Consider the following 17,665-nt stretch of genomic DNA (forward strand, 5'->3'; position numbering starts at 1 on the left):
TTTGTTTTCCTTTTCAATTATTAGAAATTACCTTACCTTTGTGGTAAGTTGATATGTTACTACTACCTATGTTTTGGGTTTGAATCCTAATTTTCTCATCTCTCATCTCTCTCTCTCGTTATTGTCATGTAATACCAAAATTGTATGTTAGTGTCATGTTTTCTTCGTATTCTCAAATATAAGTTTTATGAGTTTTTTGAGCGTTTGATTCAATCTCTAAAGTTCATACTCATTTTTTTGGTAAAGTTCTAAAGTGAAGAAATTGATACCTTCACTAGTTGCGAGATGAGAACATTTGATGACTGCAAGATGAGCTCATCATCAATACAATTTATGGCTTTGAACTATTTGATTATTATGTTTGTGCTTTCTAATGCTTTAGTAGTCAAACTAAAGTTTTGAACTTTCAATTGTGTTAGACATTTGTTTCAATCAATATATATATATATACATAGACAATATAAAGTCCCATAGTACATAATATACTCGAATGCATTGGCAAACATGTTTTTTTTCCCACACGAATGAAAACGAATGCGCATGCTATCAAAACATTTTTATGTATTATTATTATTATTATTACACTTTTTTACCTTAACGTTCTTAGCTTAAAAAATAAAATTACCTTCTAATAAATAATGAATACCAAAGTATTGAGTCTTTGGACCATATGTGCTTCGAGGGTGTTTACCGCACTCGAATGGTTTAAACATTCGTGAATGCGAATGCACGTATGGTTCAGCCCATACGAAAAGGCTACTTTTGTAAATAGTAGAAACGTGCGAGATAAGGGTCTCTTCTTCGTCTTCTTCCTTCTTCTTCTTCTTCTTCGTCTTCTGCTTCTTCTTCTTCTGCTGCTTCTTCTGCTTCGACGTTCTCTGCGGCCGCCTGCTCCTCGATCTGCCTTCTGCTTCGCTCTGTCTCTTTCTCACACGCATACACAGTCACAGTCACAGGCAGAGGCAAGAGGCAGTGACAGACAGTCAGGTACGATGTGGCAATCCCTAACTCCTTGCCTTTCTCTCTCTTCGCGCTCGCCTCTTGCCATCGCCAAATCGTCTGGTAACTCCAGCCCTTTCTCCTCTTTGTTCCGTTCAATTTGCTTAGGAAGACGTCCCCTGAATCTCATTGCAGAAGAGAGTGAAGAAAAAAGAGAAAAGGAAAGAACAGAATAATGAAATGAAATGAAAGGAAAAAAAGAGATAAAAGAGGAAAAGAAACCTGACAAGGGAATCCTCATGGCATTCACGACTCTGGATCTGTCTGTCTTTCTGCTTAGACATGCGAATGAAGTATGTCTTCCTTTTCTGCTTAATTCACCCCCTCCTTTCAAAGAAAGAGCTCTCTGAATCTAATGAAAAAAAACACACAACAAATAAAAGGAAGAAGGGAGAGAAGAACGGAAAGAGACATGGGAAACTTATGTTTTTCTTCACGAGTCGATCGTAAGCATTCTGTGTAGTAATCATGCGAATGAAAGCACTAAAAGAAATGTTTTTCCTTCCAAATTGTCTGGTAATCTGGTCGTTTTTTTGGCAGCTTACAGAAGGACTCCCCTCTAATCTTATGAACCATCTTCTGTATAGATCCATGGAATAGAATAATATTTTTGGGAAACTTATGCTTTTCTTGCTCACCTTGTCTGATCTGTCAAAACTTTTGACACAGTGTTGTATTTTCATTCTTTTCTTTCAATTTCTGATGTGATAAGCCTGACCTCTTTTTGCAGGATCATCACAATTTCAATCAAGAACATCTCACCTGCACAGGCTTCCATTTTTGCTGAAGAATTCCCGAAACAGAAAATTGTTCTTTGTTCGCTTCCAAAATAGTTCTTTCAGTTCTCACCTCACCATGAATCAGACTTTGAGTTCTCCAAATGTACCAAAGGTTTGTGCTCGATTGGTCAATGTGAGCATGCGTAAGCTACTTCATGACGTTCATGGAACATGTGGGAATACTTTGTGCGTCGAATCATTCTTTTCCCATGTATATGCATTTTATGTATATTTGGAGGAAAGCAAACATGAATTATGTGGAGACTGTTTTCATTATCCAAAGTGGCAAATAAAATGAGATGCTATATGAACATAATTGAAATACCATCTGAAATATTCAGCTAGACTGAAGTTCTATCCATATGAACATCATGACAATGCCTGAGAATAGGGATTACATAACTAGCTATGGCATTATACGTTGTGTAGAGAGCTCTGCACTTGTGACATAGTGGAAAAACTATGTAGGGGTGCGATAAGAGTGCTACTTGTGTGAGGATGAAAAATAAAGAATGGAATATGAATGATGATTTGGATATGCACATTAGTTTAGCACCAATTAATCTCATGAGCATAAAAGGAGAAATGATTGTTCTTCCATGTCCTTTTAATCAGCTTGCTACGTCTGCACATGCACGCCGTCAGATTGCAGATCTGGTACAAGAGGCATTAACATCTTTATTTCCAGAAGAATCAGGAAACGAACCTTTAGTTGCTGCTTGCACAAATAAGTTTGGGGATTACCAATGGTACATCTACTTTTTGGTTCTGGAATTTTGTGGAATTCTTGTTATGTGACAAATGGTTGGTAACACTGTCATTTCAGCAACAATGCAATGGGTATCTGGTCAAAGATCAAAGGTAAACACCCAGATTTCAAGAGTCCTAATGCTGTTGGACAGGTATGTCTATTGTTGGGGTTGTAAGAGTTCAAAAATGAACTGGAATGATTGTTGAACGTTTGACTTACATTGTCCAACTGTGTGTGACTTTCAATTTTGCAGGGAATTGCAAAAGCTATACCAGCTTCGCCCCTTATTGGGAATACTAGTGTTGCTGGTCCTGGATTTGTGAATATTGTTGTCTCTAGTGCATGGATTGAAGAAGTGAGTCTCTGTTTCTTTTCTGTACTTGCCTTATAGTTAAGTTGCTAATGCAAATATTTAGACCATTTAGATGCACTAGAACCTGGGTTTGTGAATGTTGTTTCCAGTTTGTGGATTGAAGAAGCAAATGTCTGTTTCTGTTCTGTATTTAGCTGATTCTTAAGTTACCGATGCCAGCAAATTGTTAGACACATGTAGATTCCTAGGGTGCTCATATACTTTTTTGTTCACTTGTTGTAATTTTGCTGCAACTCTGTTTTTGGAACACTGGTATAGAAATCCATAAACTATGTCTGGATTATGACCATGTCCTACTCTCTCCCTTCCTGTGTTATTTTCACAAATCAAAGGCAGGTGCAAAAATGCACTATGCTTGCGAACGGGTAGTGAGTTTAGTTCAGTGTTTTATCATTATGGTATGGACATTGGACCTTCTAATATCACTGGGAGGTTAACTTAGTCTTCTATTATGATGGTTCAAGTTCAAAGTTCACCTTACACCCTAAAGCAAGAGTAAAAGACTTCTCGAGTTTCTGATCATTCATGTAATTTTGATAGGAATGGAAGTACAAGTCTATTTGACTACCTTAGAAATGACAATGTCTTGGATGCAACATGTTATGCTCATATAGAATATGGCATGTGTATTCATGCCTTGGTACCAATGATCTCAGGACTCAAACCTCACTAAGATGACACTCTCACACTTACTCCCATCAAAGATATTCACTTAGTAACGACGACACGCAGATGTGAAGAATGCAATATAGTTCTCAAAACCCTCAGCAAGTAATTCAATCGGGAGGATTGCTACACAAGGTGGATGGAAAGAAATCGAGAAACAAGGAAACGTCTATGAAGAAATCTCTATGCAGTCAAGTAAAGTCGGTCACTTAAACAGAAGAACACCCTTGCATGTTGTTCTCTTCACCAATCTAGTTCTAGAAAACTGGACAGAAAATCTTGTATGTTGAGTTGGAACTATGGGATGTGATCCCAAGGATGCAATTGATATAAAGGTATATATGGTCTTCATATTGGCCACGCTGACATGTTTATAGATGTCTATACAATGGTCTTTGGTGCATTTCACGTCATAAACATATTTTCATACTTTATTTCTTTATGTACACATTAATGCAGAGAATACACAAAATGTTGGTTGATGGCATAGACACTTGGGCTCCTGAACTCAATTTGAAAACGGCTATTGTCGATTTTTCTTCCCCAAATATAGCAAAAGAAATGCATGTTGGTCATCTACGGTCGACAATTATCGGCGATTGTATAGCTCAAATGCTTGAATATTGTAATGTAGAAGTGCTACGCAGAAACCATGTTGGAGATTGGGGAACTCAGGTCAGTGAAAATTGGCCATTTATCTTTCAGGAGAAATTTTCAATCTTATTATTGGGTTGTTCGGTGAAGTTATAATATCTCATCACACCTTAATATGATAAAGGCTGGAGTATGAAGTTCTAAAGTAAAATAAATAATAACTAAGCTAGATTTTGTCTTTTATGACCATATCCTAACAGTTCATCAAAACTTGCAGTTTGGAATGTTGATTGAGAACCTTTTTCAAGAACATCCCGATTGGGAACAAGAAAATGATGAGAATGCTGTTAGTGTATTGCAGGTGAGTTTTTTAACCTGGGAGATGGTTCTGGATTTCAATCGTGTTCTAGAATATTGATAGATGCCTCAATTAGTATCACCAAATGGTCCACTTGTTACACTATTGACTTTTCTTAGGTTGAAACCTATTAGTTAATGTTTCTTACTGAGTGCATCTTTAGACAAATGAATGGCATGGCAGTAATTTTGATCAACCAGTGTCTGTTTTCTAGTATTTATTTTTCTCAAGCTGTGTGTTCTCTTAAACATTGTTTGGTACTTATTTGCTCAAACTTATGTTGCTATATATAATCTGGGCACAAATAACTGTCTCTTAGATTCGTGAATGGTGATCTGAAGAAGTATCACGTGCCTGATGCTCATAAAGATTGAGGTGAACCTTGTTTATGCAGAAACTTTATAAAGAATCAAAGAAGAAATTCGATGCAGATCCTATTTTCAAGGAAAAAGCTCAACAAGCTGTAGTTCTACTTCAGGTAAAGGTTTAAAAAAAAATGATGTTATGGTTTCAAAAATGCTCAAAAATACTAATGGTGGATATTTCTCCACTTTGACAGGGTGGAAATGAAAGATATCTTGAAGCATGGAAACATATTTGTGCTCTTAGTCGGAAAGAGTTTGAACAAATCTATCAACGGCTCAAAGTTAGAATTGAAGAGAAGGTGTCCCTCTTAGTCATACTTTTCTTTGAGACAATTATATTTTGCTATTGCTGTTAGGCCCACTGCTTCTCCTGCAAAATGTGTGAAAGCTATTTAAATATAATTATAGAATTTATAATGATACATCTATATGTTGTGTTCAGGACTTTATATCACTTGTTAGATTCTTATAGTTTATCCTCATTAAATATGATTTTGAAGTCAAATTGGGACGTATCCACCTATCAGGTTCATGTAATTGATCCTCTTGGTTATTTGTAAATAACAGGACTTAAACACATTGAAGCACGGTAATTTTCACGTAGAAAAAGGCAAATGCTTGATAAATTTTCAAATCAACATTTTTGTTGTCAACAATTCACAATTAGAATAATCAATCTGAACTTAAATTTTATTGATCTTGGAGAATGAAGTCATATCCTCGATTTCTGAACTGAACAAATAGACAAAGACATGACCAACATCCCTATAATGGTTAGGGTGGCATATGAAACTCAAATACGTCCCAATTATAATGTCACAGGAAACCTTATCCATACAAAAACAGAAGGTCATTGAGGTGGCTATAAGCGAAAAAGTGACCCTAATCTGGACTTATCTATTATAAAAATGGAAGAATTATATCTAGTATGTACTTGAGAAATCCTTCTTCCAGTATAGTTGTATACCTTGAGACTATACTTCAATGTGTTTGAATCCCATTGCACTTCATTGCAACAACGTATGGGTCATGGATGCATTCTTAATTAATTATGTAATGTTTTTCATGCCATACTTTATGTAACAGTTCCTAATTTCTTTGGGTAGACCTCAACAGTAGTTTCTGTTCTTCTATCAAAAGTTCTCTTTCCTGATACGGCTTGGAATTCCTTTTTGATCCCTTCTTTGACTGAAATTTTGCTTCGATGCCCTCTGGAAAGATTTTTCTCACCAGAAATTTATGGTCGTTGGTCGATTTATTCGAGAATTCCTTGATCCCAGATATTTCTATGCCGTGAGGCCATATTTTTCCACATTTGAATCCTGTTGCACTTCATTGAACTGCGCATTGGCTGCAGATGCATTCTCGTTCAATTATGTTATGTTTTTCATGCTAGTCTTTCATTGAACTGTGGTTGCTGGACGATTTACTCAGAAAAAACTTTCTACTGGATAATTATATGCCTTGAGTTTGTTCTCTGCACAGCTTTTTAATCCCATTACGCTTCATTTGCAACAAGGCATTGGCTACAGTTGTATTCGCAATCAATTATGTAAACTCTCTGATAGTCTTTGAATACTAGTTTCTTTTCAATATGTTCAGACCATTAAACTTCTTGAAAAATCTAATAGGCAATAAGGCTTCCCAAAACTTATATATTCTTCAAGATTTTGGTAACTTTTTGCATCCTACTGGTGGCAAGCTCTTGTGACATCTGCTACAATATTGTTTGTCAACAACACAGACTAGGAAACATGTTTGAATTTGGTCCATGCAGAAGGTACTTGGCTTTCTAGTGAACAGCATCTCATTGAAGGCGGTGACTTTCGTTCATGGTTTTGATGATTCAATTAACTTTCATCGCGTTTGCTGCATCTAATTATTGTATAAAATTTAAAGCCTTTAGCCTATCCTGTGTAATGCTAATAGTTGCACCTCTTCATCATAATCCTTCGTTTTTGTGTAAGCATCAAGTGGTAATAAATAGGTTCTGTTAAAAGTGATGCTTCACCATTTTTCATTTGTGAGCCCCTACCATATGGTCTTGTAGCCATATATGAATGAATGAAAGAAAGAAATATATATGAACATCTTTTAAGAGGCCAAAATGGCCTATAAGACCATAGATGCCCACATATGGTTTTAGAAAGCCAGCTATTCCAAAATGTCCTCCAGGACCTCGAATGCTTCCAAAAGGTCCTTAGAAGCATGGTTGCATGACAATATTTTTGTATATAGGATTGGCCATGCTGGTTTGCATTTGCCCAGATACTTTCCCCCATATGTAGGATTGAAAATTTGTCGAATTTCCAGCCAATCTCGATCACTGACCCACTGCCAAAGTAACTGGATGTGCAGAGGGCACTAGAATTATCAGATACAACCTATTCACTATTTCTGTGTTACATTTTGAACATCTAATAATTGTCTTAAAATATGGTCTCACCCTTCTCAGCCTTCCTTCTGAGAGGGGAATTGACATTCTTCATGGGCTTCGGAAATTTTGGGTTTTGTATCAGTTACGGAAATGTATTTTGAACATTTAAGAATTGTGTCTTCAGAGTACGGTCCCAATCCTATCATCCTTCTTCAATGGTTGCAATACGATCACTGTTCTAGAAATGCTATGAGAAACATGTGGTACTTATTCAGTTTTGTGACTAAATGAAAAGATCTCATTTGTAACATCACTCTGATCTGCTTTGTTGTTAATGTGTTCTCCAACAACTAACCAACTGTCATGTTTTTTTTGAAGACAAAATGATCAAATCCTTTTGATGGAACCATAAAACCTGTCTGCCTCTGGAGATTCCAGAGGGCGACAAAACACTAGTCGAACCATCAATTTGAAAAGATACTTGAAAAGTTTTTACAGAAAAACACCTCAATCAACGTTTGAATCCACTAAGGCATAATTTCACATCCATGAAGTTTGAACTTTCACGCCTTCTGGGTCCACCTTCCTGCGGGTGCTATTCATGTGTCAAGCATTGGTGCACACATGTTTGCGCATGAGGTAGGGCATGGCGGGAAGACGTAAAGTGAGACAAATTTGTTTTAGTGCGTTGATATCTGTACATTTTCTCTCCAAAGGCTCCTAAAGCAGCATGCCTCATTGTCAAATTATCTCTTCCTTTATCTTGAATTGGGGCCCCACAAAAGCGACTACCAAGTTTGTTCCTAATTTATGCATTTTGTATTTAGCTCCATTGTTTTGTCTCTACATTTGTTTCGATGTTTCCATCATTAATGTAAATTATTTTTGTTTCCATTTTTAGATCAGAACCTCAAATATCTTTATTCATGTTTTTGGTCGATCATTCCCTTTCTGTTTCTCGTTTTTTCTATGTGTGATACCTTGTATTAATGGATATTTTTATGTTTGTCAATCATTACTTTTTTTAATCTTTATTCATTTGTTCAAACTCTTTGACACAGGGTGAGAGCTTTTATAATACATATATTCCCTCTGTTATACAAGAGCTTGAAGGAAAGGGTCTTGTACATGAAAGTGAAGGTGCAAAAGTTATACATATAGATGGCCAAAATATTCCATTAATTGTTGTTAAGAAGGATGGTGGATTCAACTATGCTTCAACTGACTTAGCTGCTCTCTGGTATGATGGTTGTGAATTATAGGGTATGATGGTTGTGAATTATAGAAATCATGTGAATTCTTTATAGAAGTTATTTCAGATGATGTTCCATTTCTCTATGATTTTAAGGTACCGTTTGAATATAGAGAAGGGACAGTGGATAATTTACGTCACAGATGTTGGACAATCCCTGCATTTCGACATGTTCTTCAGTGTTAGTATACTATTCCCATTTTATATGATTTTAACTCAAGGTCCGAGTTCTCATGTGTAAGATACGATTTATGATTTTCTTACTGCAAGTATGCTATTCATCCTAAGGTTTCTACTATTGAAGAATGATGCTTATTTTTGTTGTTTCTATGCATGCATGGACTTTCTGAACTGGGATCGAGGGTTCTAATAATAGTCTACTGTCCTACTGATGATGATAATGAGAAGATTTTTTAAGCTCCTTTCATTTTAGTCATAGAGCTGATCATATCGAGTTCTTGAACTGACCTTTAGGTGTCTGTGTATATTGTATTGTTTTGTTAATTTCTCAAACTAGATCTTGAGAACTTGAAGTATTTATTTTGCAAGAGAAAATTTGGTTGATTACATTCCCCAGAAGAGGCAAGGATAAGAATGAAGATAAATGTAAAATACGACACACCAATCTTTGAAACATATACTCAATCATGTCTGGCAGGAGAAGAGACAAGTTACGTATGGTTGACAAATTGATCTTGGTGGCCATCCATCATGGTGAACAAGTGATTACATGGATTCTAGAGTCACAACAGAATCCCGTTTCTGTGCCATTCTCACATGTGGTTGGTAATAATATCCAATTTGTATTTAGGTGCCATCTTGCACGCAACATTATGTGAGAAAAGCTGTTAATAGCAGCAGTGGAACAGTTGTTAGAACAATATAGACACAGCCAAGCTGTGAGAAGGCTGTTAGACAGCAGTAGCAAAAATGGTAGTTAAAAGTAGAGACACAGCCAAAGAGTAGAGCTGCTTTGCAAGTAGCGGCAAAAATCAAGTCTTTACAAAAGAGGCTGGTATAGCCTATTTATACAAAATTGGGGAATGTGGGTGAAATGGTTGTTTGGTAGTTAAGTGACTCTTGTACTACCAAACAGGTACAATAAATTAGGAATAAGAGGGAATATCTTGGAAAAAGTGGAAGAGAGAGAAGGCATTTAAAGTGTTGCAGAATCTAGATAGAGAAGGCATTTAAAGAGTTGCAGATCTAGAGAGAAGAATCTAGGAAGAGAGAATGTAGAAGAGAGATATTAAAGATGAAAGAGAGTGCAGGTCTGGAGCTGCCACCCTCTCAGCACATTATCTGCATACTCAAGATAGGCCATTGCAAACTGGGTTATGATCTGAGCAACAGCAATAATTGAAGTGGATAACCTTATTTCATTCAGTGAGTCATAGCAAAAAGGTCTTTCGTTTTTCTGAAATCTGGTTTTTGGATGGGCTACAAAAGTAAAAACTGTGTTGCTGTTGTCTGTACAAGTTATGGTAAGGATTCAGTCACAGTACATTAGAGTATGCAGGCATGAGAAGAGAGCTATTAATGTAGGAAAGCAAAAATATATGTGACATTCATTATGTCAGATGAGATGAAATGGCTTATCCAAGAGGAGGGATTTTGGTCTTTATCAGTAACATTGCCCACATGTAGAGATAGGCCGTTTTGCTGTAAAGCTTGGTTCCTATGTATATGTACGACTTCATGCAAGGTTTATAACCTTGCCCTCTAGATGTAGGCTTCTTTGAAATTGGGCAGAAAGATTTCCAACATTTGATAATGTGTTACAACCATATAAAAGGTCTTGAAGAACCTGATTATTTTGTCCATGTCACAAATGTAAACAATGCACCGGAAAGATATGGAGACATGAAAGCATGAATTTGGTATTCTTGTATTTAATCCTAGAAAGGAGTAATTACTTTTATTTTCATTATGAACCCAGGACTCTGGGAGAAAATATTCACAATCTTTGGTTGGAACTCATGTATATGCAAATGCAATTTTATGTATGAGTGGCATTTATTTCTTGAGACATCTCAGTCTGATTGATTTACTTCCTACAGGCTGGAAGACTTGCTGGTTGGCTTCCACAAGATCCTAAGCAGATTCCAAGAGTTAATCATATTGGATTTGGCTTGGTGCTTGGATTAGATGGGAAAAGATTTAGAACTAGGGCAAGTGAAGTGGTCCGGTTGGTGGACCTACTTGATGAGGCCAAAGCTCGTAGTAAACAAGGGCTTATTGATCGAGGTTTGTTCTCTCTTTCTCAATACATTTCTTCTTCCTTTTGAGTTTTACCCTCTACATTTGTCCATATTACAGGAAGAGAGGAGGATTGGGGCGCCGAAGAGTTGGATTTAGCAGCAGAAGCTCTAGGCTATGGAGCAGTAAAGTATGAGAGCAATTTATGCTTTTTTTTCCACGTAGAAATATGCTTGTCCATTTGTGAAATGGACTTAATCTTATTATTGATATTAGGTATTCTGACCTGAAGAATAATCGGAGTACGAATTACACTTTCAGTTTTGATCAAATGCTGGATGTTAGGGTAAACAATATTCATTTATTTATTTTAAGCAAATGCTAAATGCATTCTCATTTCACATAGTAAAACCCTGATTTCCCAGGGAAATACAGCTGTATACCTTCTATATGCACATGCACGGATTTGCTCTATTATTAGGAAGTCTGGCAAGGATATTGAGGAGTTGAAACAGGTAAGGCTCGACGAACTAAATCTGTAGTTCTTATAGATGGCTGAAATCTATTCCTCATTTTTCTACTATACCAGACAGGAAAAATAAAGCTGGTTCATGAACATGAGCGATCTTTGGGGCTTCACTTGATCCGTTTTCCAGAGGTAAGTTATGCTTGCTAGAACCAGGAACTTTATTTGAGTTATCTTTTAAACCCCTCTACCTCCACATGGCAGATTGTTGAAGATACACTAGCAGATCTTCTTCCGAATACACTTTGCGAGTATTTATATAACTTATCTGAAGTGTATACGAAATTCTACTCAACATGCAAGGTAAGTCAATATATTTTAAAGTTGACTGAACTTTTTCATCTGTAAACCTTTGCACCACGACATGCTTCTAATTTGCATATATCACACTATTATTTTGCGGTTCATTTGTAGTTATCTTTTCTCTTTTACTAATTTGATGAAAGGTTTGTCCATACAGGTGGTGGGCTCCGAGGAGGAGACAAGTAGGCTGCTGTTATGTGAGGCTGCAGCTGTGGTGATGAGGAAGTGCTTCACCTTACTAGGGATTACTCCATTATACAGGTTGTAGACAGGAACAGAGGAAACGATTATTTGAACAGATGAATTGATCTTTGATTATAATTGAGAATTAAAACCCTGCCATAAAAGTTTTTCGGGGTGCGTGATATATATAACTATTATCTGTATACTAAATACCCTAAAGCCTACGAAACAGAGCATATGCTTCATTGCTTCAATTATGTTATTAAAGATTTTGCCTTAATCATGTCTGTACTAATGCACAAATTCTTTTGTCGTGTTATCTGCATTGAATGTTAATTTGGTTTTTGCTGTGTGCTGCAATCTAGTTTATGGATATTGGAAGCTTATTACCTATAGTAGTCTCAAAATGACCTATCTATGCTAGTTCCTAAATAACACAATGTACAAAGCAAGATTGTTTAAATACATGGTAGATCTGCTGAAAAAATCAAATTGATGTGGTTTCATGTGTAACAGCCATAATATGTTCTGATTTATTTTGGAAAAAAAAAATAAAAAAAAATGTTGTGATTTCATGCGAAAACACTGACTTCAATGGTTCTTTTCAAGCAATCCTACAAGATTGCACTACCATTCGAGAACTCCTAATGGAAACACCGGAATGGTCTTTGTTCGTCTCCTTAACTACAAAACTAGCATCATGGAAGATCCAAACAGTCAAATTTGGAAACAAAGCTCCTCTTTGAACCTTTCAATTTTTCTTTTGTTATCACTTTAAATACATGCATGGATACTATTCGTGATGACATTGGCATTCTTCAAGAAATGTTAAATTAATGTATGGGCTTCGAAATTTAGTTTTGAAACGGATAATGTAAATGGAGACAATTGTATCAAATCCTCCCGATTTTAATGACCATGTCATGCAAAGCAGTCATCTAATCCCAAGTTGCAACAAAACACATGATGGGAATACTTCTGATGAGTGTTATTTCCTTGTGGAAAAAAAGCTTGGCATTGTACATAGTTGACTACTTACATTAGAAATTTTGATCCATACAGCTCATTTTGGAAACATGAAAGTTATACAAATATGCAAAGGATGAGAACTCTAGGCTACATATGGAGTAATCCTCAATTGTATTGTACAAGTAGAAGTACACTATAGCTCTCAATTGAAGACAAACACCACCAGAATGGAAAGTGTTGGTACAAGCCTAAATTGAATAACATAAAGGCTGCATATGTTACATGCCATTTTGGAGATGTTGATGAGGTTCAAGCTTCGATCTACAACTCAAAGCTCTTCCTAAGAACGAACACATAGGCTGGAATGAAGTAAAGATCACCATTAATACCTTAAAGATACGAATTACATAACAAAATAAATGATACAACTATTTTGACAATAATAATCGCTACTAGTTCATTGTTGGTCATAGATGGTATTATTTATTTTAAGAATGAGACACAATGAAGTCTTCATGAAATGATTGCAATATAAGAGAAGCCCATGATGCCATGCATGTAGCACGTGCAATTACCTAGATATTGCACAACAAAGCAATGCGTGTCGAGTTGATACACCTATTGGAATTCACTTCATTTTGTCAAAGCACACCTCACACATTTGGTATCATAGATACATACATACATACATACATATATACATACATACATACATACATACATATATACACACACACACACAGATATATATATATATATATATATACACACACACACATATATATATATACATACACACATATATATATATACATACATATATATATATATATACACATACATATATATATATATATACATACATATATATATATATATATACATACATATATATATATATATACATACATATATATATATATATATACATACATATATATATATATATACATACATATATATATATATATATATATATACATACATATATACATATATACATATATACACACACACACACACACACATATATATATATATGATATACACATACCTACACATACATTTGTGCATAGATAGATATCTTGAAACGATACAAAATGTGTGAGGTGTGCATCGATATATCAACGTATGTATGTTGGGGTTTTCCATAACTAATATAGACAAGTTACTGTCGAAAAAGAGACCGCAAGTAATATAAAGAGTTACTCTAATTTTTAAAGTATGTTAAGGTAAGTGTACCAGGCAAGACGATGTTCCATCATGTTCTCTAACGTTGAGAAGTTGTTCCTCAACCTCGATTAACCGAAGTAGGACCGATGAGATCTTGGGCGCGCCCACATTGGGGACTGATTGTGAATCATCTTTTTGGTCATCCGTATCGATGTTCGATGACTCGGTGGATGATGATACATGTGGAACTAAATTGTCAAGTTGTGTTGAATGCTCGTCTGACGGGGTCTTCTTTAGTATAGACTTGAGAGGAGGTTGGGTGGATGTGGGGCTATGAACATCATGGTGTAGATTGTGTACCTTGGAAGAGATCCTATTCAAATACAAATTTTTGTGCGAGAATTGGGAGGATCTCCTAGGCGAGAAAACAAAGGCGGAGGCCACAGGATAGTAGACAAATGCGTTGTTATCATTTGTTATCTCCCTTCGTGTATAGCATCTTGTTGTCAGTGTGCGTGGTCGTTGACGCACCCACGTGGTTCTCCTCTATAAGGAGCATCGACTGTAGGTCGAAAAAGGACGGTATGTTCTCCCGTGTACACACAACAGTTCGGAATGCTCCAAACTTTGACATCAGTCCCCCGAGACAAATCTGCACCATCTCGTCTTCCTCGACGTTCACATTGATAGAGGCTAAGGAGTCGCATATCTCTTTGATCTTCAAGGTGTAATCAGCCACCGACAAGTCACATTGTCGTAAGTTGCTCAGCTCCTATCGGAGTTCAAGCTTCCTGGTTGTGGTGCTTGCGGTGAAAATCTTCTTCAGATTTCCCCAAGCATCTTTTGGTGTTTTCACATCCCGAATGTAGCTTAGAAGTTGTTCGCCCACACAAGACGCGAAGTAGTAGAGGACTCTACTCGTTGACTGTTCCCAAGCCGGGAAGTCTTTGTGTGTCAAATAGGGTGTTGTGTCATTTGCTCTGTCGACATAGCTCCAGTAACCGTGCCCGAGTAGGTACTGGTGCATCTTGTAAGACCAAGACGCGTAGTTGTTTCTGTCAAGCTTCTCCATCGGAAGTGAGCTAGCCATGCCTCTATCCATCGGTTTTACCGGTTCTTCTTGGTTGGTTTTCCTTTCAAGCTATGTCGGATGCAGAGGTTCTCAACCCTCGCGCTCTGATACCATGTAGAAAGAATAACGTGCGGAAGCAAGTAGAAAACCGAATACAGAAATGGAGGTTTAATGGAGAGCTTGAATGTACACAGTACGCGGGAGAGACAGACAGAGGAAATACACAAAACTCAATTAAAAAATAATACTCAGTCTATACATTCTTCGTGCTTAGTGAACACCTTTTATACAAGCCCTGACTATCGGGTTGAGAGTACTTGAATGCTCATAAATGAGCCTACTACACTAACTCCCAAAATTATTCCTTACGAGGAATACCATACTAACGGCCTTCCGGTTTACGCACCGATACGACCACGTTATACATACTATTTTATGGACCCAGTCTACGCATTGGGTTACGCACCGTATTACGCACTCAATGTTGAGCTTGTCACTCAATAGAACCGGAAGAGAAGACATATTTGTAAATATGTGTTGAGTAAGCCTATTCAGGCTATATTTGTAAATAGCCCTAAGTTCATATGAGTATAAATATGACCTAGGGCAATGACAGAAGATGGTTGTCATATTGTTGTATGTGCATAGCTGTTGTATAGAGAGAGAGAGAGAGAGAGAGAGAGAGAGAGAGAGAGAGAGAGAGATACAAAGTGATACTTTGTTGGCCGCTTGGCAAAGATACAAAGCTCGAGGTCGTTGCCTCCAAGTCTCTGATTGTACCTTTCTTATATAGTGATAGTTTGGAGCCTGTGGGCTCCCGTGGTTTTTCCCAATTAGGGTTTTCCATGTAAACATCTTGTGTACTCTCTATTGTTCGTGTGTGTACATGTACTAATCTCCAACCCCATTTCTATGTTTGATTCTCATTGAAGTGATTCAAGACTCGGTTGTGGCCGAGCAATATTCCGCGCTATTTCCTTCAAACTGGTATCAAAGCGAACAACATAGGAAATGGAAGAATCGTTCGACGGCATGTTCAAGCTCACTGGCTCCAACTACTTAGTGTGGAAGTCGAAGATGAGGGATATGCTGGTGGTTAAAGATCTTTGGTTGTTGGTTCAGTTCGGGGGACAAGAGACCGGATAAGATTGACGCCACAGTGTGGGAGGTGATGCACATGAAGACGACAACATACATCCAGTGCTTCATCGACATGAGCGTGTACAACAATTTCAATGAAGAGAGCAAGGCTCATGAACTCTGGGAGAAGCTCAGCATCATGTTCCAGAACAAGAATGTTGTTAATCGGGTTTCGGTATTCTGGAAGCTAGTGAGGCTCCAATACCAGGACGACTCCAGTATGGCGGAGCACATGAATGCCTTCCAGGGACTAATAAACCAAGAAACCTTGTTAAGTACCTCTCATCGATGAGGTACTCGCATTACTCCTGCTCTGTTCCCTCCCGGATAGTTGGGATATGCTAGTTGTCACGTTGGGCAATGCCAGGCCGGAAGGAAAACAGTTATCCCTAGCAAGGGTAAAATCAAGCTTGCGAGATGAAGAAGCTCGCTGAAAGGACCGGGAGTCCAGAACCAATCCGAAGGGCTTGGTTACCGAAGATGACCACAATAGGGGAAGAGGCCGGTATCGGAGTCCCCAAAACCAGGACAAATCGGGGACGAGGTCGAAGTCAAGGGGGAGGCCCACTTGCTTCTACTGTGGGAAGCCGGGGCACTTCCAGAAGAATTGTCGGCACTTCTGGAAAGAGAAAGCAACTGAGAGTGCCGATTCGAAAAACGGTTCGGACCGGAAAGGGTCGGCTCGGAAGGGAATGTCGGCAATCGCGACAAGTGAAGAAGAACTTATGCTCATTACCGAGGAGAATGAGTTGAACCTTGTTGGCGACGAGACAATGCGGGTTGTTGATTCCGGAGCATCGTTCCATCTTACACAGGACCAGAGATGCTTCTCATCCTACACATCCGGAGGTCGTGGTTGTGTCCGGATGGGCAATGAAAGTACATGCCGAATTGTTGGCATAAGAGATGTGTCGTTGACGACATCAAACGGATGCAAGTTGCTGCTGAAGGATGTCTAACACGTTTCGGAGGTTTGACTGAACCTAATATTAGCCTGACGGCTAGATGACGAAGGCTACACGGGTAGCATCCAGAACGGAGTCATGAAATTCAGCAAAGGAAGCTTGATCGTGGCTCGAGCCCAGAAGATCAAAACATTGTACCTGAAAAATGACCGGATATGCCAGGAAGAAGTGAACGTAGCATCCGACACTGCCGGTGAGCTATGGCACAAGAGACTACGTCATATGAGCCAGAAGGGGATGAGAAGACTTGACGAAGACAACCTCATTCTGGAGGTGAAAGACGATTGTATCAAATCCTCCCGATTTTAATGACCATGTCATGCAAAGCAGTCATCTAATCCCAAGTTGCAACAAAACACATGATGGGACTACTTCTGATGAGTGTTATTTCCTTGTGCAAAAAAAACATGGCATTGTACATAGTTGACTACTTACATTAGAAATGTTGATCCATACAACTCATTTTGGAAACATGAAAGTTATGCAAATATGCAAAGGATGAGAACTCTAGACTACATATGGAGTAATCCTCAATTGTATTGTACAAGTAGAAGTACACTATAGCTCTCAATTGAAGACACACACCATGAGAATGGAAAGTCTTGGTACAAGCCTAAATTG

The 17,665-nt window shown here is 37.7% G+C and overlaps 1 protein-coding gene and 1 long non-coding RNA gene across 2 annotated transcripts; one reads left to right on the forward strand and one right to left on the reverse strand.

The window, feature by feature from the left end:
- Positions 1-818: 818 nt before the first annotated feature.
- LOC147855099 (arginine--tRNA ligase, cytoplasmic-like) lies at positions 819-12,005 on the forward strand. The gene is made up of 18 exons (XM_087330149.1): positions 819-987; positions 1,730-1,890; positions 2,394-2,527; positions 2,605-2,680; positions 2,783-2,884; positions 4,028-4,243; positions 4,440-4,523; positions 4,915-4,998; positions 5,080-5,184; positions 8,324-8,502; positions 8,611-8,695; positions 10,575-10,761; positions 10,834-10,903; positions 10,990-11,059; positions 11,139-11,228; positions 11,303-11,371; positions 11,444-11,542; positions 11,700-12,005. Exons 2-18 carry the CDS (start codon positions 1,855-1,857, stop codon positions 11,808-11,810), a joined length of 1,797 nt encoding a protein of 598 aa, XP_087186275.1. The 5' UTR covers positions 819-987; positions 1,730-1,854; the 3' UTR covers positions 11,811-12,005.
- A 684-nt stretch (positions 12,006-12,689) lies between these two features.
- LOC147855100 (uncharacterized) lies at positions 12,690-14,325 on the reverse strand. The gene is made up of 2 exons (XR_015530836.1): positions 13,937-14,325; positions 12,690-13,053 (listed from the first exon to the last, which is right to left on the reverse strand). It is a non-coding gene; the product is annotated as an uncharacterized LOC147855100 (long non-coding RNA).
- Between the last annotated feature and the right edge of the window lie 3,340 nt (positions 14,326-17,665).

This window comes from Azolla caroliniana, unplaced genomic scaffold (assembly GCF_043228905.1).
Source record: "Azolla caroliniana isolate FFs.n. ecotype wild unplaced genomic scaffold, voAzoCaro1.0.p SCAF_14, whole genome shotgun sequence".
NCBI lineage: Eukaryota > Viridiplantae > Streptophyta > Polypodiopsida > Salviniales > Salviniaceae > Azolla > Azolla caroliniana.

Coding starts and splice junctions, on each gene's coding strand:
- LOC147855099 (XM_087330149.1), top strand. CDS start 1,855: ATGAATCAGACTTTGAGTTCTCCAAATGTACCAAAG. Junction 2,885..4,027: donor CTAGTGCATGGATTGAAGAA/GTGAGTCTCTGT, acceptor ACATTAATGCAG/AGAATACACAAAATGTTGGT. Junction 8,503..8,610: donor ACTGACTTAGCTGCTCTCTG/GTATGATGGTTG, acceptor TATGATTTTAAG/GTACCGTTTGAATATAGAGA.